Here is a 23,179-nt window from a genome sequence, read left to right as displayed (position 1 = left end):
CAAGACACTGTGCAGTGTATGAGAGAGGGTCAATGATACCAATATTATCAATTCTTAGCTCATTCTCATGATACTAAGTGAGATATATGAAGATGACAACATGACTGTTGCAATTTCTTTCTCAAATACCAATTCTCTAAATTTATTCAACATTGTTTTGCAAAAACTGTATGTTTCTTTCCTGTATTCCCGTTTAAGTTCTCCGAGTATTTATGGTACACTATAGCACTAGCTATAGGAACCTGTTATGATCCTAGCAGCATATATCTGAATTCATTCAATGTTTATTGTCATGCCTGATTGAGAAGAACTTCACACACTGGAACAATATTACAAAACTGATCACACTAGTGTCTTGTGAGCTATTTCCTTGACATATGCGTTGTCCTTCCACAGAATCATTCCAATAAATCTGAGTCATCCATGTGTGTTCCCTCAAACTGATGTTACGTGGCTGCCCCACTTCATCCGACATCTAGGTATTACATCTAAATATGTATACAATTTGACATGATCAAGATGTTCACTACTAATCTTATAATCAAATTGTGTGGGTTCCGTCTCTTTCTTTGTTATAGATATTACTGAACATTTATCTACATTTAAAGAGAGCTACCATTCATTATGACAAGTGGAATTTTTGTCCAAGTCTTTTTGCAGTTCCTCACAATTGTCAAATGACAATAGTTTCCTGTACACAACAACAACATCGACAAACAACGTTACAATATTGCTGATCCTATCTGATAACTCAGTTGTGTATATTGAGAACATTACAGAGACACTTTATGGAAGATTCATAACCCAGTACAATTTAATTTCACATAACCCAGTTATAATAGTGATAGAAATAATCATAAAAATCCAAGGCGACTGAGGTCTATGGGTGCTTGTGATTTTGCAATATCTAGGGTGAAGTTGCAGCTTTTGAAATGCTGTTGATGCAGTGATCTATGCCATCCAAAAAAGGAATAGAACTCAAATATTTAATACAAACCACAAGAAGTTCAGCAAATATTATATATCTGAAATGAAATTTTTGGAGTCTAAAGGTTGTCATTCAATTGAACAGGCTCAGGATCTGGAACTGCCAATGCATATTTACAATCAATAAGATGAAAGAGGGGTGGGAGCAGGGGAGGGGCGTATCCATTGTGCTACTTAAAACAATGTTTATAAATAGGCCTAAGGAAAAACAAACCGAACAAACACTTTAAGAGCTTTCAGGCACTTGCTTCTACGTGCATTTTATAAGTTGTTATTCAGCATTACTTGGTAAGGCTGTTATAAAGTTCTTGCCTATTTCATATATGGATGACTTGTAGAAGGTAAGCACTTTCCAACAGTTGTAAATTTTATTTGTTGCTTCTGCATTTGAATTATTTTGAAGCTTATGAAGAGGGTCCAAAATGTTTTGCTACCGCACAAATAGCCTGACTAATGCAAGTGACATTACCAAGCACATGAGAGACACTTCCTGAAAGAGATGACATCTTTATGTACATCTTATTAGATAAAGAACCTATCATATTTATGCATCAGTTCATCATTTTTTTTATATGTTGTACAAGGCACAAAAAATTTGCAGAGCTGAAAAACACATATTTTGCTTCTAAGAATGAATCTCACATAATGAGGTACTAGTAACCTACCTTATGACCAGCACCACCAACTCTTAGTACATTGTCTGGCTGTAGTGCATCCAAGGCAGCTTGCACAACTTCATTGGAATGAGAACGTGTCGTTGTTATAATTCGCTGACCTTCAGGAGGTGGCTGTGGCACAAAGCCTCCCACGCCAACACCGACAATGCCCCACATTGTCCGACCTATTACTGCTTCAGGCTCTTTGTAATTATAATATGGCTGATGTATGACACCTCCAATAGCTTTGTCACCAACGGCAATCCCTATTAGTACTGTAACATGATCCAGCAACCCTGTAAAAATCAAAAGTTCGAACTGTGTTTTATGCAAAATAATAAATTAATGTATTATCAAAATCTTGTGACACTTCCACAAATAAAAGCAAGTATACCACATATCAAAACTCAGCTTTCATAGTTAGTGAGCATACTCATAAATCAATGAGAATCCTAGATCGAGACAAATGTTATTACTTCAGATGACTGAGAAGGTGTGAAACACAAACAATGGCATACGCAGATCAGATTCACATATCAGAGAAGTTACCAGTTCATGATGAAGTACTTAAAGGACAGTTAGTTCACTAACAATAATCCCAGTGGCCAAATGATACTGGTGGGGTATCCCATCTCACGATGTGCTTTGCATGATGCCCAATGTTAACGCTAGGCACTGTGTATGGCACGTGTGTAGATACAGCACCTGAGCAGTCTGTTACAGACAGGTGCACAGCGATCATACCAGTAAGTCACAAGTTGACAAATGTGGAATGTGTGTAACAACAATGCAAGACCCATGAATTTTAACGTATCAGAGAGCATACAAGAACTGATGTCTCCAAAGTCAACAGTGCCTCAGCTAGATTTCACACAGATAAAATGACACACAGAATAACGGCAAGTGTTCATGAATGGACGAGATAGCTACTCTGCCGAGCACTATCAATATCTACAGTGAGTTGGATCACTGATCTGAATGTGTGGGCTTGAGAACCATTTCCGTCAGGACTGTATGGAGGCAAATGCAGGACATGGACTTCAGCAGCTGATAAATGATTTTTGTCCTCTTGTTGACGCCTTGATACAGAGGTCAGTGACTGACATGGGCCCATGAATGTAGTCACTGGAACATGGAAAGTGGCGGTATGCAACATAGTCTGATGAAACCTGGTTTCAGTTGTATCAAGCTGATGGGCATGTCAAAGTGTGGCATATGTCACACAAAGCTACCGATTGTGTGTGTCAACAAGATTATGTCCAAGAAGGGGGTGGCCCAGTTATAGTCTAGGCAGTGTTCACATGGCCACAATTGGGCCTCGTCTGGCAGCAGGGATCAATAACAAGTGCATGTTAAGTGGATATTCTTACAGATCATCTGCATCCTTTTGTGGCATTACAGTACCCGTTCAAAATGCCAGATTTCAATAAGACACTGTGAAATATCACCACTGGTTGCACACCGGTGGCTCGATGCACACTCCAGTGGATTCGCGAGTGTGGCTTGGCACCCGCCCCAGATCGTCACTCAGTCTGGGTATTTGTAGGATGTCAATACCTCCAGATGCTTGATGAACATAGAACCTACTACACAAGGTCCATTGTGGCTAGCACCACAAGACATATGGGTCAGTATCTCTCCAAAACAACTTCAACACCTAGCAGAGTCCATGTAATAGAGTGTTACAACAGTTTTAAGGGTTCAGGAATGAGCAACTGGCTATTAAGATCATATCTAGTGCCTTCCCACGACTTTTGGTAACTCTGTGTATTTCCACACTGTCATATAAAGACTCTCTCTTCATGGGAATGAAATATACACATCCATGTACAGTTAATGTCCCCCTTACACATAAAAACAATGTCTCAATTATGAAGATATAATGTTGTTGTTGTTGTTGTTGTCGTCTTCAGTCCTGAGACTGGTTTGATGCAGCTCTCCATCCTACTCTATCCTGTGCAAGCTTCTTCATCTCCCAGAACTTACTGCAACCTACATCCTTCTGAATCTGCTTAGTGTATTCATCTCTTGGTGTCCCTCTACGATTTTTACCCTCCACGCTGCCCTCCAATACTAAATTGGTGATCCCTTGATGCCTCAGAACATTTCCTACCAACCGGTCCCTTCTTCTTGTCAAGTTGTGCCACAAATTCCTCTTCTCCCCAATTCTATTCAATACCTCCTCATTAGTTGTGTGACATACCCATCTAATCTTCAGCATTCTTCTGTAGCACCATATTTTGAAAGCTTCTATTCTCTTCTTGTCCAAACTATTTATCGTCCATGTTTCACTTCCATACATGGCTACACTCCATACAAATACTTTCAGAAACGACATTCTGACACTTAAATCTATACTCGATGTTAACAAATTTCTCTTCTTCAGAAATGCTTTCCTTGCCATTGTCAATCTACATTATATATCCTCTCTACTTCGACCATCATCAGTTATTTTGCTCCCCAAACAGCAAAACTCCTTTACTACTTTAAGTGTCTCATTTCCTAATCTAATTCCAGCAGCATCACCCGACTTTATTCGACTACATTCTATTACCCTCGTTTTCCTTTTGTTGGTGTTCATCTTATATCCTCCTTTCAAGACACTGTCCATTCCGTTCAACTGCTCTTCCAAGTCCTTTACTGTCTCTGACAGTATTACAATGTCATCGGCGAACCTAAAAGTTTTTATTTCTTCTCCCTGGATTTTAATACCTACTCCAAATTTTTCTTTTGTTTCCTTTACTGCTTGCTCAATATACAGATTGAATAACATTGGGGAGAGGCTACAACCCCGTCTCACTCCCTTCCCAACCACTGCTTCCCTTTCACGCCCCTCAACTCTTATAACTGCCATCTGGTTTCTGTACAAATTGTAAATAGCCTTTCGCTCCCTGTATTTTACCCCTGCCACCTTTAGAATTTGAAAGAGAGTATTCCAGTCAACATTGTCAAAAGCTTTCTCTAAGTCTACAAATGCTAGAAACGTAGGTTTGCCTTTCCATAATCTTTCTTATAAGATAAGTCGTAGAGTCAGTATTGCCTCACGTGTTCCAATATTTCTACGGAATCCAAACTGATCTTCCCCTAGGTCGGCTTCTACCAGTTTTTCCATTCATCTGTAAAGAAGTGGCGCTAGTATTTTGCAGCCGTGACTTATTAAACTTATAGTTCGATAATTTTCACGTTTGTCAACACCTGCTTTCTTTGGGATTGGAATTATTATATTCTTCTTAGAGCCTGAGGGTATATCGCCTGTCATCTTGCTCATCAGATGGTAGAGTTTTGTCAGGACTGGCCCTCCCAAGGCCATCAGTAGTTCTAATGAAATGTAATTTACTCCCGGGGCCTTGTTTCAACTTAGGTCTTTCAGTGCTCTGTCAAACTCTTCACGCAGTATCGTATCTGTGGTGCCACAGCCAGACACCACACTTGCTAGGTGGTAGCCTTTAAATCGGCCGCGGTCCATTAGTATACGTCAGACCCGCGTGTCGCCACTATCAGTGATTGCAGACCGAGCGCCGCCACACGGCAGGTCTAGAGAGACTTCCTAGCACTCACCCCAGTCGTACAGCCGACTTTGCTAGCGATGGTTCACTGACAAATTACGCTCTCAATTGCCGAGACGATAGTTAGCATAGTCTTCAGCTACATCATTTGCTACGACCTAGCAAGGCGCCATTATCATTTGCTATTTATCTTGTGATGCATGTACCGTCAGACCGATGTTCACCAATTATGGATTAAAGTTAAGTATTCCTGAAGCTACGTACTTTTCTTGATAGTATAATTACTTTACCCGTTCCAGACCTCACGCCAGCCTGCGTGAGCTTAAACGCTTGCCTTTCGGCTTCCTCCAAACCCCGTGAATTGGCTCCTGCCAATTCACAACAGTATCTCCCATTTCATCTTCATCTACATCCTCTTCCATTTCCATAATATTGTCCTCAAGTACTTCACCCTTGTATAGACCCTCGATATACTCCTTCCACCTTTCTGCTTTCCCTTCTTTGCTTAGAACTGGGTTTCCATCTGAGCTCTTGATATTCATACAAGTGGTTGTCTTTTCTCCAAAGGTCTCTTTAATTTTCCTGTAGGCAGTATCTATCTTACCCCTAGTGAGATAAGCCTCTACATCCTTACATTTGTCCTCTAGCCATCCCTGCTTAGCCATTTTGCACTTCCTGTCGATCTCATTTTTGAGACGTTTGTATTCCTTTTTGCCTGCTTCATATATTGCATTTTTATATTTTCTCCTTTCATCAATTAAATTCAATATATCTTCTGTTACCCATGGATTTCTACTACCCCTCGTCTTTTTACCTACTTGTTCCTCTGCAGCCTTCACTATTTTATCCCTCAAAGCTACCCATTCTTCTTCTACTGTATTTCTTTCCCCCATTCCTGTTAATTGTTCCCTTATGCTCTCCCTGAAACTCTGTACAACCTCTTGTTCTTTCAGTTTATACAGGTCCCATCTCCTTAAATTCCCACCTTTTTGCAGTTTCTTCAGTTTTAATCTACAGTTCATAACCAATAGATTGTGGTCAGAGTCCACATCTGCCCCTGGAAATGTCTTACAATTTAAAACCTGGTCCCTAAATCTCTGTCTTATCATTATATCATCTATCTGAAACCTGTCAGTATCTCCAGGATTCTTCCATGTATACAACCTTCTTTTATGATTCTTGAACCAAGTGTTAGCTATGATTAAGTTATGCTCTGTGCAAAATTCTACCAGACGGCTTCCTCTTTCATTTCTTACCCCCCCTTTTCCTACTATCGAATTCCAGTCACTCATCACTATTAAATTTTCATCTCCCTTCACTATCTGAATAATTTCTTTTATCTCATCATACATTTAATCAATTTCTTCATTATCTGCAGAGCTAGTTGGCATCTAAAGATATTTGTTATTCTGCAGCAAATAACGTTAGAACACAGAAGAAATCCAACAAAAGTTTTAAGGAATAATATATTTTTAAACTATCAGTAAGTCATCACAAGTACTCGAATTAACTACGTCATATATCCAATTTAAATGTAAGTTCAGCAGCAGATGTGAAGTGTAAACATTATGAAGAGTTTCACCACCCGTCAACTATGAAAAAATTAGTGAAACTGAAAAACTCAAAAAGACTGTACTCTCCTTAGAAGAGAAACCGTACAAACTTGGCTATAAAACACAACAAACAGAATCACAGTCCTATATGTTCATAGATAATCTCATACAGTTGGCTACGAGCAATGCAAACAAAGCAAGAAGACAACGTGGGATTGCGGTCCTACCTCAAGCAAGCAGGAAACAATGGATACCTAAACTTGAAAGTATCATAATAAGTGCATCAGACAACTATAATACTCAAAGTGATTCTCCAAACAGTGACACTCAGAAACATCTGAGTTATTTAAATAATAAAAGCAGAACTTGTGCATTGTGAAATTCTGAGTGTGTCGAATAGCATCCAACAGGTTACAGGGGAGATGGTAACGATCTGATCCCCCCCCCCCCCCCCCTTAGTCAGGGATATCAGGAAGTCAAAAAGATGACAGATTTGCAAGCAAACTCAAGTGTCCCGAGTTTTGTATTCACATTTTAAATCATATGTAAATCTTGAAGTAAAGGACAGTGTTGTGATTTGCGCAGGCACATACGATGTTTCCAGAATGAGACTTTCATTCTGCAGCAGAGTGTGCGCTGATATGAAACTTCCTGGCAGATTAAAGCTGTGTGCCGGACTGAAACTCGAACTCGGGACCTTTGCCTTTTGCGGGTAAGTGCTCTACCATCTGAGCTACCCAAGCACAACTCACGCCACATCCTCACAGCTTTACTTCTGCCAGTATGTCTCCTACCTTCCAAACTACACAGGAGCTCTCCTGTGAACCATGCAGAACTGTAGTTAAGCCACGTCTCTGCAATATCCTTTCTTCCAGGAGTGCTAGTTCTGCAAGGTTCGCAGGAGAGCTTCTGTGAAGTTTGGAAGGTAGGAGACAAGGTACTGGCAGAAGTAAAGCAGTGAGGACGGGGTATGAGTCGTGCTTGGATAGCTCAGTTGGTAGAGCACTTGCCCACGAAAGGCAAAGGTCCCGAGTTCAAGTCTCGATCCGGCACACAGTTTTAATCTGCCAGGAAGTTTCAGTAGAGGATCAAATCATGGCAAAAAGATAAGGCCTAGCAGAAACCCTTGAATATCACAGGATAAGATGAATTTAACTCACAAAAGGAGAAAAAATATGTAAAAATGCAGTAAATGACGCAGATGAAAGGAAATAAAAATGTCTAAAAATCGAGATTGACAGGAAGTGCAAAATGGCTAAGCAGGTGTGGATAGAGGACAAATGTAAGGATTTAGAAGCATATATCACCAGGGTAATTATAGATACCGCATACAGGAAAATTAAAGAGGCCTTTGGAGAAAAGAGAAGCAGCTGTAGGAATATCACAAGCTCAGACGGAAAATCAGTCCTAAGGAAACAAGGGAAAGTTTAAATGTGGAAGGAGTATATTGAGGTTCTATGCAAGGAAGATGTACTTGGGGCAGTATTATAGAAATGAAAGAGGACAGAACTACTGACAGCTTTGGGAGTGCCAGCCATGACAAAATTCTTCCATCTGGTTTCCAAGATATACGAGACAGGCAAAATACCCTCAAATTACAAGAGAATATAATAATTCCAATTACAGAGAAAGCAGTGGCTGACAGGTGTGAATATTATTGAACAATCAGTTTAATATGTCATGGCGGCAAAATACTAACATGAACTCTCTACAGGAGAATGGAAAAACTGGTAGAAATCGACCTTGGGGAAGATCAGTTTCGATTCCAGAGATATGTAGGAACGTGTGAGGCAATACTGATCCTAGGACTTATCTTAGAAACCTGAGTAAAGATAGGCAAACCAACATTTATAGCATTTGTAGACTTAGAGAATGCTTTTGACAATGTTGACTGGAATACTGCAATTCTGAAAGTAGCAGGTATAAAATATAAGGAGCAAAAGGCTATTTACAACTTGTACAGAAGCCAGATGGCAGAGTTGAGAGGCATGAAAAGGACACAGTGCTTGAGAAAGGTGTGAGGTATGGTTGTAGCCTATCCCCAATGTTCTTGAATCTGTATACTGAGCAAGCAGTAAAGGAAACAAAAGAAACATTTTGAGCGGGAATTAGAGTTCAGGGAAAAGAAATAAAAACTTTTGAGATTTACCGATGACATTGTAATTGTGTCAGAGGCATCAAAGGACTTAGAAAAGCAGTTGAATGGAATGGGGAGGGTCTTGAAAGGAGGATATAAGACGAACATCAACAAAAGCAGAACAAAAATAATGGACTGTAGTTGAATTAAATAAGATGATGCAGAGGGAATTAGATTCAGAAATGAAACACTTACAGACGTGGATGATTTTTCTATCTGCGTAGCAGAATACCTGATGGTTATCCCACTCCTTTATCACGCACGCACATATGCACACGCACACCAATATCCCACATTTTTCTTGGATTTCCCAGTTAAAAACACACTTTTCCCCAGTGAAAATACACTTACTTTTTTCTGGGTGTAAATACACTATACCCAGGGTGAACGTACATTTTCTACATGTTAAGTGACAATATACTTTCCCTTGGATCTACAAAACTTTTCAATCCTTTGAATGGTAAAGGTTTTATAGACCAGCATAGAACTTCCTGGCACTTTATGATATGAATCCAGCACAAAACTGTGCATTTTGGAAAGATCTCTGATGTACGGCAACATGTAAACTGCATATTTTCTTGTTATGAAAGTATAAATACTAATGCAGCACAATAGCTTCCGAAGCACTGAAACCGATATTGCACTGCGCGATGCACTTTTGTCAGCCAAACGGGACTCACATCATATGATCTCACCGGCCAATGACAGCAGATATTCAGTGCATAGGACATATGATGTAGTCAGCCAGTACAGCAGGAACAACACTGTTAAGTAGCACAAATACATACACAGGAAAAAATTAATGGTTTAAACTAATGCACATATAGTATAGCTATAAGAAAAACTAGGCTTTCACATATAATATTGCCCTTTTTTAGCGTGTGCTAGCCTATGAGATGTGTCAAAGTCAAATAAGCCAGTAAAATTTTAAATAATGCATAAATAACTGGTCTTCTGGGCCTGAAATATTTCTAAGTGGCTAGTCCACAGAGTGTTCAGCTTGAATGAGAGTTAAACAGTCTGTGATTTAGGAAATTCATAGCACATTCTCATGCATAACATAATTCAACTAGCGTAAAAGGAAATTTACTTTGAAAGTAACACTTCTTCAAGCACCATTCACAATACAGGGTGATTCAAAAGTCCCTTGACAATTCCTTGAAACTGCTAACCACTGTCTCTTATTTTTTGGAGATACTCCTGAAGAATGCTCACAAATGCAGGAAGAATAGCCATTGTTTCGACTTGACTGACAGGGATGACCTACCATGAGGTCCAACAGGATTTTCTGAGGAAGGTTAGAAAGTCAGGCCTATCTAGGCAAGTTATCAGGGATTTAGTGAATAAGTTCAAAAGATAAGAGTACATTCTGTGAGGTCAGTAATGTCACCAGAGACCATAAGTGTCATAAAGAATGCTATCAATCACAGGCCAACCACTTCAACGTGACAGCTCAGTAGGGAGCTAGATGTCCTGCAAATGACTGTAGTGGATGCTGAGATTCACGTTGAATAAACATGCATACCACATCCAGATTATGTATCACCTTGACCCTGAAGACACTGTTGCTCATGCTTCCATGTGTTCAGACTTGCTATAAGCAATCGAAGATGAAAATCTAATGGAAAACATTTTGTTCAGTGACGAAACCACATTTCACACATGTGGCAAGATGAATAGGTACGACTGTTGCATTTGAGTGGATGAACAGCCAAATGCAGTTCAGGGTTGGAAACATTACACACCTAAAGAGAATGTGTGGCTGGGAGTAACCAAAACAAGGGTATACGGTACGGACCTTTCATTTTTGTCAAAAAGACAATTACAGGAACAATTTACCTAGACATGCTTCAAGAGTACCTGGAACCACAACTGGAGCAGATGAAATAAAAGACTCTTGTTGATTTCCAACAATAGGATGCACCTCTGCGCTTCACAATCGCTGGTCGTGATTACATCGACGAAACATTTCCTCATTGGTGGATTGGCTGTGGATTATCAGACTAAGGACTCCCCGCTCTTATGACTTGTAGCCCTTGCACCTTTTTGTTGGGGTTTTATGAAGTCAAAGGTGTACCAGGTAAAGATTAATAGCCTAGGCTAGTTGATACAGTGAATAACTGACCCAGCAGGAGCAATAACACAAGACATATTGGCGACCATGTTTCATGCCACACAAGGGAGATAGGAGCTGTGCATCTCTGCTCCAAAATGAATAAATCTAGTATCAAAATCAAAACCGCATGGGAAGTGATAAAGAGTGAGACTGGTGCAAATTGCCCCAGTAGGTCCCAAAACATTTTTCTCAGTAATGAAGATAGACAGGTACAGAAACAAAATACTGTGGCAAAAATTTTCAATGAGCATTTTCTAAGTGTTGCTGAGAAAGCAGGACACAATGCCTCCTTAGAAGTAGCATTAAAAATACTGAAAGGTAATTTCCCAATCTCCATAGAGCAGATAGGTATAGCCCCTATAACAGTACAGGAAGTAAGAAAAACCATTACTTCTTTAAAAGCCACAAATTCCACTGCTGTTAGGGACATCTCTAGCAAACTGCTAAAAGCCTGCTGCAATGAGTTCAGTGAAGTCCTAGCTCAAATATTCAATGCCTCTCTCAAACAAGGTATCTTCCCTAAAAGGATGAAATATGCTATTGTAAACCCCTCTACAATGCCTCAGATGTTACAAACTATCAGTTTATCTCTCTTTTGACTACATTTTCTAAAGTTATCGAAAAGCTAATATATGCCAGAATAGTCAGTCACCTAGAAAACATACAATATTTAGTAAAAACCAGTTTGGATTCAGAGAAGGTATCTCCATAACCAAAGCAATATTTTCGTTTACGAATAATGTTTTGGAATGCCTCAACAAAAAGACATTGCCTGTGGGCATATTTTGCGATCTGTCTAAAGCCTTTGACTGTGTTAGTCATAGAATACTTATAGAGAAAGCATGCCACTATGGACTCCGAGGACAAATGGGCAACTGGCTCAAATCCTACCTACAGGGCAGACAACAGAAAACAGTGCTAGCACATAGGAGTGGTAGAGTCCGACTGGGGAACTGTAAAATATGGAGTTCCACAAGGTTCTGACCTTGGTCCCCTGCTATTCCTCATATATATCAATGACCTACCATTGTCCTCAAACAAAACAAGCAATTTTACAATGTTTGTAGAGGACACAAGTATTGTGACAGACAGTAAGATACCCTCTGATCTAGAATTAAATGCCAACCATTTACTTGAGGATGTTCTGAACTGGTTCACCATAAATTCTTTATCAAAAAAGCAAAACTAATTATATCCCTTTCCATTCTGGTCACCAAAGTCCACAGGATATAAACAGTATACATGAGAGCCAGCAGACAGAGAGCAGATTGTTTGAAATTCTTGGGCATATATATAGATAGCAGGCTTAACTGGGAACAGCACATCAACCAAACCCCGAAAAGCTCAGCTCAGCAACATTTGCCATTCGTATAATCACCAAAATCGGAGAAATCGATGTCTCAAAATCTGCTTATTTTGGCTACTTTCATTCACTTATGTGCTAAGGAATAATCTTCTGGGCAATTCACCACTATCGAAAAAGGTTTTTACAAGTCAGAAAAAGGTTGTCACATTATATCTTTTCAACCATGACATTCATGCTTCAAAATCTTTCTCAATATGAAACAAATTAAATGTACCATCACCATAACACAAAGCGGAAATGTGGCATACACTGTGACCTGAAAAATCTGTCCCTGGTGTAAAAAAGGGTGAAATACACAAGCACAAAAATCTTCAATGCACTTCCAAGTAATATACGAAATGTGACAATAAAGTAATGAGACTGATTTTCTCTGCAAGATGTGGCAAACCTGCAGGCTTGCCTAGGCACAATATCTTTGACCTTGGTCTATAAGCTGCTTCTAGTCCAAGCGGCACATCGATGCAACTACTCGGTCGTGAGTTGTGCTGTAATAAGTTAACACGTGTTTGTGTGTCTCGTCACAGAAATTGAACCGCATAATATTGCGCAACGTTATGCCATTTCTTTTTGCATTAAATTGGGTGAAAACACGACAACAACTTAAGGTAAGCTTCAGAAGGCTTTTGGAGAGGAGGTTATGTCAAGAGCTCAAGTTTTTCGTGGGCCCAAAATGTTTAGTGAAGACAGAACGAGTGTTGAAGATGAAGACCACAGTAGACGAACATCAACCTCATGGACAGATGTCAACTTGGCCAGGGTGCATGAACTCGTACGATCTGATCAAAGATTATCCGTGAAAATGATTGCAGAAGAACTGAACATCAATCGTGAAACAGTTCGTCTAATAATAACTGAAGATCTTGGTGTGAGAAAGATCGGATTCTGCATCATGATAATGCGCCACCCCGTACTGCTCTGTCAGTACAGAAATTTTTAACCTCAAAACAAATTTCAGTACTACCACAGCCACCTTATTCACCAGATATCACACCATGTGACTTTTTTCTATTTCCAAGAGTCAAAACGGTGGTCAAGGGACACCATTTTCAAACAACACAAGATGCCCAAAAAGCTGTGACGAGGATCTTGGAGAATATTGCAGAAGATGAGATCTAGAAATGTTACCATCAATGGCAGAAGTGCTGGAAAGCATGTGTGCAATCAGAAGGGAACTACTTTGAAGGAGACCACACTAAACTTGACTACAACGGTAAGCAACATTCCCCCCCCCCCCCCCTCCTCCTCATCAGTCTCATTACTTTATTGTCACACCTCGTAAAGTGCCTACAAGATTAAAAAAAAGTACTGTTTAAAAATAAGCTAAAGGAGTTCTTGCTTGAAAAAAGTTTCTATTCTCTAGAAGAATTCTATAGCAGTGACAGCTAATTTTATTTCCCAAATACTATTATTTATTCCTGCCTCAATATATCTTGCTGTGTTAATCAGATTAATTGGTGATCTTTAAAAAATTGTTTGGACAAAATCAGAATATTGTATCTGGAACTCTGCTTGTGAGTGTAATTTTATCTTACCAATTGTGTTTCCAACTTGTATTATTAATCTTTGTTTGTTGTCCTTGTGGAAACTAATGTAATAATGAATTAAATGTGATCTGTAAAAAATTGTTTGGACAAAATCGGAATGTTGTATCTCGAACTCTTCTTGTGAGTGGAATTTTACCCTACCGATTATGTTTCCAACTTGTATCATTAATCTTTGTTTATTGTGCTTATGGAAACTAATGTAATAATGAACTAAATGTTTTTGACTCGTTCCACATCCATGCGTTAACACGCAGAACTGGATCTATGGAATACATATTACAATAAACAATGAAATAGATTTGCTGGGTCACCACACTGAAATGTTTCGATGTGTGTTCCCAATGTGGTGTGTAACAAAGCTTAACTTCCATTTTAAGAATAAACATGTTTTTCTCCAAAATGTCAAGGGACTTTTGAATCACCATGTATTTTGCACAACCTGTCAGAAATTTAAACAATTGTGACATCACCCTCACTGAAAGCAGTTTGATGTCACAAAGTATTGGAAAGTCTTCGTGCTAAAGGCTTTGACACATTTTGCTGTCACAGACGCTTGTATGTGCACTGTGTTTTGTTGCTGTTAACTGTACATTTCTATGCAACTAAAGTTTCATTTTGATGTTATTCTTCATTTATGTTTTATTGCTGTATTATTATTCTGCAGTAGTGGGCTTAAGCAAAAATTCTTTGTTAGCATACCATTTCTTACCACTCAAAATTACAAAAAATTTAACTGAAAACTAAAACAATGAAAAATTCTGGAATTCTAAAAAATTCCCAAGCTTTTCCCCAGATGAAAAATTTCCCAAATTTTCACAGACTTCCCGTTTGTCCCAACGCATATACATCCTGAGAGAGGATATAGAATGTAGACTAGCAATGGCAAGAAAAGCGTTTCTAAAGAAGTGAAATTTGTTAACATTAAATATAGATTTAAGTGTCAGCTAGTCTTTTATCAAAGTATCTGTATGGAGCATAGCCATGTATGCAAGTGAAATATGGGCTACAAACAGTTCACACAAGAAGAGAACAGAAACTTCTGAAATGTAGTGCTACAGAAGAATGTTGAAGATCTGATTGGTAACCATGCAACTAATGAGGTACTGGATAGACCTGGTGAGAAAAGAAATTTGTGGCACAACCTGGCTAGAAGAAGGGATCAGTTGATAGGGCACTTTCTGAGGCATCATGGGATCACCAATTTATTATTGGAGGGAGCTGTGGGAGGCAAAAATTGTAGAGGGTGACCAAGGGATGAACATAGTAAGCAGATTCAGAAGAATATAGGTTGCAGAAGTTATTCAGTGATGATGAGGCTTCTACAGGATAGAACAGCATGAAAAGCAGCATCAAACCAATCTTCAGGCTGAAGATGACGACGACAACAAAAACTGCTATTGTTTTGAATGTGTACGAATTTCCTGACAGAAAAGATCTTGATCTTGTTCCACAGAAACTCAAAGTCACTGGGAAAACAGTAGTTCTCTAAAGAGATTTTCTGAGCCAGAGCCCATAGAGAGAAAAATTTTTTAAAATTATAAACACATGACTATTGTGTGACTCTAAGTTCTTAAACAAGTAAAACAAAGCTAGTTCCACACTCCTTGGTCACATGTGTGTAAAAAAGGGCAAGTGGATATTAGAAAAGCTCTGTACACTTTTCCAATGATCTGTTGCCATCCTGAGGCGTTGGGTATTCTACCTGATATTAGCTTCACTCTTGCACAATAATTTGACAAAGTGTCTCATTATCTTCGTCAGGTGCTACCTGAAACTGAGTATTCTACCTGATATTAGCTTCACTCTTGCACAATAATTTGACAAAGTGTCTCATTATCTTCGTCAGGTGCTACCTGAAACTGCCTGTAGAGTGGAACAAGTTCAGTATTCATATCTACGGTCTTTTTCCCCTATGGTACACTCCCGCTAGTAGCATCCTTTGGCATTCTCTCTTCAGTCCAGTGCGGCTGTCTGTGCGCTGGCATTTCATTTATGTTCAGAAGGTCCAGGTGTTCTCTCTGCAGTTCACTCCCACTAGAAACATTCTTTGGTGTTTCTTCTTCGGCTCAGTGCACCAGGCCGAGCACTGGTGTTTCATCTTCGGTCCAGTGCACCCGTTTGCGTACTGGCATTCTGTTCCTGGTCTGGTGCGGTTCTGTGTGTTCCCTATACGGCCTGCTCCCACTAGAAGCATCCTGCAACATTCCAGCTTTTCTCTGGGGTTCGTTCCTCATGGCCAGACCCTCAGTTGTTCTATCTGTGGAATTCTGTTGCTTCCCCCCCTCCCCCCCAATTGCATTTTCAGCAATTCCAGTGCAGGATCCCAGGCTGTACTGACCTGGTACCCAATGCCACGATTCGTTATGTCTTCTTTCACCATTGTCTCTATAGACTCTCTTATAACTAAGAACACTGTCGCAGTATCTGGGAGTCTGTGCCAGAGCCCTCATTTGATCATAGTCCTTGGTATGACTGAGTTTCAGATAGTGCTTAACAGTGGCTGATTTAGCTGCCTGTCTTAGTTGGGCGTACCTCCGATGTTCTTTGCATCTGATGTCCACTGTCCTTGTTGTCTGGCCAATAAATGACATGTAAAAATGGTGAGATATTTCATTCAGTCCTGGTTTCCAATAAGCCAGGTCATCTTTCTCGTTTTCCCAGTAGTCCTCTTATTTTGGTAGGTGGGCAGAACACACAACCTGATGTTATGCTTCCTGAGAATTCTGCTGATTTTGGCAGAGAGATATCCCGCACAAGCCAGGTACGCCATAGTCTTTGCCTCATCTTGTTCTTCTTCTAGACTGTGTGGCGGAATGGCTGGTATAAGGACCGTCTGAATCTGTCTGGTCGTTTCTCTCTCCTTACAGAACACTGATTGTAGATGCCGTATTTCTTCTGTCAAACTATCTAGATCTGACAAGGTGTGTGTCCTACGGACCAATGTCTTGAGAACTCCATTTTTCTGTGGAGAGCAGTGATAGCTGCTGGCTTGCAGGCATACAGGGTGTTACAAAAAGGTACGACCAAACTTTCAGGAAACATTCCTCACACACAAATAAAGAAAAGATGTTATGTGGACACGTGACAGGAAACGCTTAATATCCATGTTAGAGCTCATTTTAGTTTCGCCAGTATGTACTGTACTTCCTCGATTCACTGCCAGTTGCCCCAATTGAAGGAAGGTAATGTTGACTTTGGTGCTTGTGTTGACATGCGACTCATTGCTCTGCAGTACTAGCATCAAGCACATCAGTACGTTTGGGCAGGCATTGTTGGTGATGTCTTCATTGGGCCCCATGTTCTTCCACCTACGCTCAATGGAGCACGTTATCATGATTTCATACAGGATACTCTCTACCTGTGCTGCTAGAACATGTGCCTTTACAAGTACGGCACAACATGTGGCTCATGCACGATGGAGCTCCTGCACATTTCAGTCGAAGTGTTCGTACGCTTCTTAATAACAGATTCGGTGACCGATGGATTAGTAGAGGCGGACCAATTCCATGGCCTCCATGCTCTCCTGACCTCAACCCTCTTGACTTTCATTTATGGGGGCATTTGAAAGCTCTTGTCTACGCAACCCCGGTACCAAATGCAGAGACTCTTCGTGCTCGTATTGTGGACGGCTGTGATACAATACGCCATTCTCCAGGGCTGCATCAGCGCATCAGGGATTCCATGCGACGGAGGGTGGATGCATGTATCCTCGCTAACGGAGGACATTTTGAACATTTCCTGTAACAAAGTGTTTGAAGTCACGCTGGTACGTTCTGTTGCTGTGTGCTTCCATTCCATGATTAATGTGATTTGAAGAGAAGTAATAAAATGAGCTTTAACATGGAAAGTAAGCGTTTCCGGACACATGTCAACATAACATATTTTCTTTCTTTGTGTGTGAGGAATGTTTCCTGAAAGTTTGGCCGTACCCTTTTTGTAACACCCTGTATATCAGCAAGTGTAGGTTTGTGATAAACACTGTGGCCAAGCAACCAATTGCTCTCTTTTTGACAAGGACATCCAGAAACAGAAACTGGTCATTGTTTTCCAGTTCCATTGTGAACCTCATAATTGGGTGGCACGAGCTCAGATGTTCCAGAAACTCATTGATTGTCTACCTACCATGAAGGCAGATCACAAAGTTATCAACTACATACCAGAAGAACCATGTGTGTTTACATCCACCCGTCTCCAATGCCCCCTCTTCAAACCTCTTCATGAACATATTGGCAATCACTGGAGACAGAACTGCTCATAATATTGATGCCCATACAGAAAGTAAGTTGAGGTCAGTATATGCCTAAGCAGGTGGATCATCCTCAAATCTCTCTTCAGCTAGTTCCAATGAGTCTTTCAGTGGCACCCTAGTGAACGGCAGTACGACATCAAAACTGACTCTCATATCAGATTCTGTGATATGTAGATGCTCGAGACACTGCAAGAAGACCTCCAAATTGTGGATTTTGCAAGTACACTTCCCCACACATGGAAAAAGTAGTCTAGATGAATCTGGCGCTATCAATTGTAGTTGTTTGATGACCTTGTCAGCTATAATGGTTTGCCTCAAAAGAGCCCTGGTCTTCTCGCCCTCTTTGTCTAAGGTCACATTCCAAAAGTCTGTATGCTATCACATCTAGCCTGGGGTGAATATCTCAAATCCTCCCTTCTCACAAGTGCCATGCTCATCCAATGTTTTTCTTGTTCATCACTCTGGAGTTGATGAGATCTTTAATCATGGTGAAAACTGGTACTACATCTCCATCTTGATAACTCAGCATGAAACAGAGAGAATCCAGCATTCTCCCTTTCCTCTGTCAAAGCTCATCCAGCTTCCTGATGTTTCAGTACATCTCAGCTACAGCTACATATAGAGTGACAATTATTGAACTATATGAAATAAAATCATCATAACTTCTGAACAGTTTGTGTTAGGATGTTCAAACTGCACAGTTGACTGTGGGGCATCATGGGAATTAGTATGTGCATGCATGGTTTTATTTAGCGACGATGCCCATTTTCATTTGGATGGGTTCGTCAATAAGCAAAATTGGCGCATTTGAGGGACTGAGAATCTGCATTTCACGATCGAGAAGTCTCTTCACCCTCAACAGGTGACTGTGTGATGTGCTGTGTCCAGTCACGGAATAATTGGTGCAATATTCCTTAAGGGCATGAAGACTACTTAATGGTATGTGGTGTGATTTCATCCCCATTATCCAAAGTGACCCTAATATCGACAAGATGTGGTTCATGCAAGGCGGAGCTCAACTCCATCAAAGCAGGAGAGTGTTTTGATGTCCTGGAGGAGCACTTGGGGACCACATTCTCGCTCTGGGGTACTAATAGGCCACTGGCATGGTCCTTGATTGGCCACCATATTCTCCGAATCTGAACACGTGCGACTCCTTTTTGTAGGTCCACATTAAAGAAAAGGTGTACAGCAATAACCCCAAAACCATTTCTGAGCTGAGAACAGTCATTCCAGAGGTCATCGACAGCACTGATGTTCCGACACTTCAGTGGGTCACTATTTGTCTGCAGCACATCATTGCCAATAGGGGCAATCGAAACATCGGTAGTGATGTTTACATAAAGTGTGTGCCCACTGCAGTTTGCAACTAATTTATGTTGTTGTTTACCCTCCCTCAATAATTGTCACTCTGTATACACTCCACAAGCTGCTGTATGGTGTGTGGTAGAGGGTACCTTTTACCACAACAAGTCATTTCCTTTCCTGTTTCTACTCGCAAATAGAGCAAGGGAAAAGCAACTGTCTATATGCCTCCATACTAAACCTGATTTCTCTTATCTTATCATCGTGGTCTTTATGTGGAATGTGTCTTGGCAGCAGTAGAATCATTCGGCAGTCAATTTTAATTGCTAGTTTTCTACATTTTCTCAATAGTGTGCCTCGAAAAGAGCATCACCTTCCTTCCTGGGATTCCCATTTGAGTTCCTGCTGTTGTTCAAACCTATCGGTAACAAATCTAGCAGCACGCATGTGAACTGCTTCAGTATTTTCCTTTCATGTGACTTGATGGGAATCACAAACACTTGAGCAGTACTAAAGAACAGGTGACATTACACCTTTACAGCTGAATCACACTTTCCTAAAATTCTCCCAATAAACTGAAGTCGACCACCCGTCTTCTCTACTGCAATCCTTACATACTCATCAATTTCATATCATTTTGCAACATTATGTCTAGATATTAGCTGATGTGACCGTGTCAAGCAGTACAATACTTAAGGTGCATTTGAACACTCAGATCATTTACGTATATAAAGAATTCCAGTGGTTTTGTTACCCTTCCCTGGGACACTCCTGATGATAGATCCCAAGGAGTCTCTTGATGTAATTCTTCAGACTTTCCCAATGATTTGTTGACATCTTGAGGTATCGGTATTTTGCCAGATATCAGCACTGTTCACACGCGATATTTCAACAACGTGATCCATTGTCTTCATCAGGTGTTACCTGAGACTGCTCATCTAGTGGAATGGGTCCACTATTTATTGGAGTTCCAAAGACATTGGTTCACGGGGCACATACCCTGTCAGATCCAGATAAATAGACAGTAGAAATAGAGAGCTACGATCAGCGTTCTGTAAGAACGGATACATGGCCAAACAGATTCAGAAGGGCCTTCAATATTCCATCACATGATCTAGAAGAAGAGCAATAATTTTGTGTGTTCTGTCCACCTATAAAAATAACAGACCAACTGGGAAAACATGAAAGATGACCTGGGGCTATGAAAACCAGGAATTTAATATATCTTGCCAATGTGAAATGTGACGCTGGCCAAACAGCTAGGACAGTGGACATCTGGTGCAAAGAACATCAGAAGCATGCCTAACTAAGACAGGCAACTAAATCAGCCACTATCGAACATTGTCCGGAACTCAACCATCCCATGAAATATTAGCAAACAAGGGTTCTTGCACAGACCCCTGATACTGGAACAGTATTATAAGATAGTCTATAGAGATAATAGTGATGAAAAATCTAATGAATCATGACACTGGGTACCAACACAGTAGAGCCTGGGATCCTGCATTGGACTTGCTGATAATGCAACGGGGGCAGCTGCAGAACTCTACAAACAGCAGTGAGGGTGTGCACACCAGGAATGATCCCCACACAAAGCATCAGGCACACTTGACTGAAGAGGGAATGTCACAGGACACTTCTAGCAGGAGCGGACAGCAAAGGGAACACACAGAACCACACAATATTGAGAAAGGAATGCCACCATGCAAAATGGGTGCACTGGGCTGAGGATGAAACACTAGCACTTGGCCTGGGGCCTGGCACACTGGACCAAAGAGGGAACGCCAAAGAACGTTTCTAGTGGGAGGGCAGAGGGAACACCTGGACTGCTTCTGACCATAAATGGAATGCCAGTGCACAGACAGGCACACCAGACCAAAAAGGGAATGGCAAAGGATGCTGCTAGCAGGAGCAGACAACAGGTTGAATGCCTGGAACCAACTACGGACAAAAGAGACTCTAGGTACAAATACTCAATCCATTCTACTCAACCAAGTCTCTGGTAGCACATGGTGAAGATGAGTCACACTGTAGAAATATCATGCAACAACGAGACTGATATCTGGCAAAATACCCAACACTTCAGGACATCATTAGAAAACTTTGATATAACCTGTAGCGATTATTTTTCACAGTTATCAATAATATCTTTCAATCACATTTCATCCAGTGAGGAAAATTTAACCATAAAAGGAGTTGAAGTCAGTATCTTAATTAGCAAATCAATCTGGGAGAAAGTATAAAACAATTCAGATACCAATGTGAAGGTTGATAACTGTTTTTGTTGTTGTTGTTGTTGTTGTGGTTTTCAGTCCTGAGACTGGTTTCATGCAGCTCTCCATGCTACTCTATCCTGTGCAAGTTTCTTCATCTCCCAGTACCTACTGCAACCTACATCCTTCTGAATCTGCTTGGCGTATTCATCTCTTGGTCTCCCTCTACGATTTTTACCCTCTACGCTGCCCTCCAATACTAAATTGGTGATCCCTTGATGCCTCAGAACATATCCTACCAACCGAGCCCTTCTTCTAGTCAAGTTGTGCCACAAACTTCTCTTCTCCCCAATCCTATTCAACACCTCCTCATTAGTTATATGATCTACCTATCTAGTCTTCAGCATTCTTCTGTAGCACCACATTTCGAAAGCTTCTATTCTCTTCTTGTCTAAACTATTAATCGTCCATGTTTCACTTCCATACATGGCTACACTCCATACAAATACTTTCAGAAACGACTTCCTGACACTTAAATCTATACTCGATACTCGATGTTAACAAATTTCTCTTCTTCAGAAACGCTTTCCTTCCCATTGCCAGTCTACATTATATATCTTCTCTACTTCGACGAATCATCAGTTATTTTGCTCCCCAAATAGCAAAACTCCTTTACTACTTTAAGTGTCTCATTTCCTAATCTAATTCCCTCAGCATCACCCGACTTTATTCGACTACATTCCATTATCCTCGTTTTGCTTTTGATCCTCCTTTCAAGACACTATCCATTCCGTTCAACTGCTCTTCCAAGTCCTTTGCTGTATCTGACAGAATTACAATGTCATCGGCGAACAAAGTTTTTATTTCTTCTCCATGGATTTTAATACCTACTCCGAATTTTTCTTTTGTTTCCTTCACTGCTTGCTCAATATACAGATTGAATAACATCGGGGAGAGGCTACAACCCTGTCTCACTCCCTTCCCAACCACTGCTTCTCTTTCATGCCCCTCGACTCTTATAACTGCAATTTGGTTACTATACAAATTGTAAATAGCCTTTCGCTCCCTGTATTTTACCCCTGCCACCTTCAGAATTTGAGAGTATTCCAGTCAACATAGTCAAAAGCTTTCTCTAAGGCTACAAATGCTAGAAACGTAGGTTTGCCTTTCCTTAATCTAGCTTCGAAGGTAAGTCATAGGGTCAGTATTGCCTCATGTGTTCCTTTTAAAAATGATCGTTGTCATGACAGACTGATCACCAGACTAACCTGAGGCCAAGATTATGTTGGAGGGTCACTGCCAACAAATGTATATGACAATCTTATTTTATAATTTTTAATATGTTTGAAGGCATCAATAACAAGAAACCTCCACGTATAACCACTATATTCTCGTCACAGTCCTAATACTCTGTATTTTAGGAACACTTTGAGTGGATATCATCATAGTGACTATACTGGTTGATACTGTCACTACCTAAAACTGAATAGTTGTATTCTACAGTACTTCCCACACTCTGTAACTGAATGAGGTACTGTGTTCATAAA

The 23,179-nt window shown here is 40.4% G+C and overlaps 1 protein-coding gene across 1 annotated transcript in view; it reads right to left on the bottom strand.

Annotated features, from left to right (window-relative positions):
* The window catches only part of LOC124622939 (3'(2'),5'-bisphosphate nucleotidase 1), a 45,433-nt gene that overhangs the window by 18,437 nt on the left and 3,817 nt on the right, over positions 1-23,179 (bottom strand). The window contains exon 4 of the mRNA XM_047148733.1: positions 1,653-1,939. Within this exon, the coding sequence (XP_047004689.1) occupies positions 1,653-1,939 (287 nt within the window). The remainder of the gene's footprint in view (positions 1-1,652; positions 1,940-23,179) is intronic.

The sequence above is a fragment of the Schistocerca americana genome, chromosome 1, assembly GCF_021461395.2.
Source record: "Schistocerca americana isolate TAMUIC-IGC-003095 chromosome 1, iqSchAmer2.1, whole genome shotgun sequence".
NCBI lineage: Eukaryota > Metazoa > Arthropoda > Insecta > Orthoptera > Acrididae > Schistocerca > Schistocerca americana.
The sequence above is the reverse complement of the archived record's forward strand: the minus strand, read 5'-3'. Positions and strand labels throughout refer to the sequence as shown.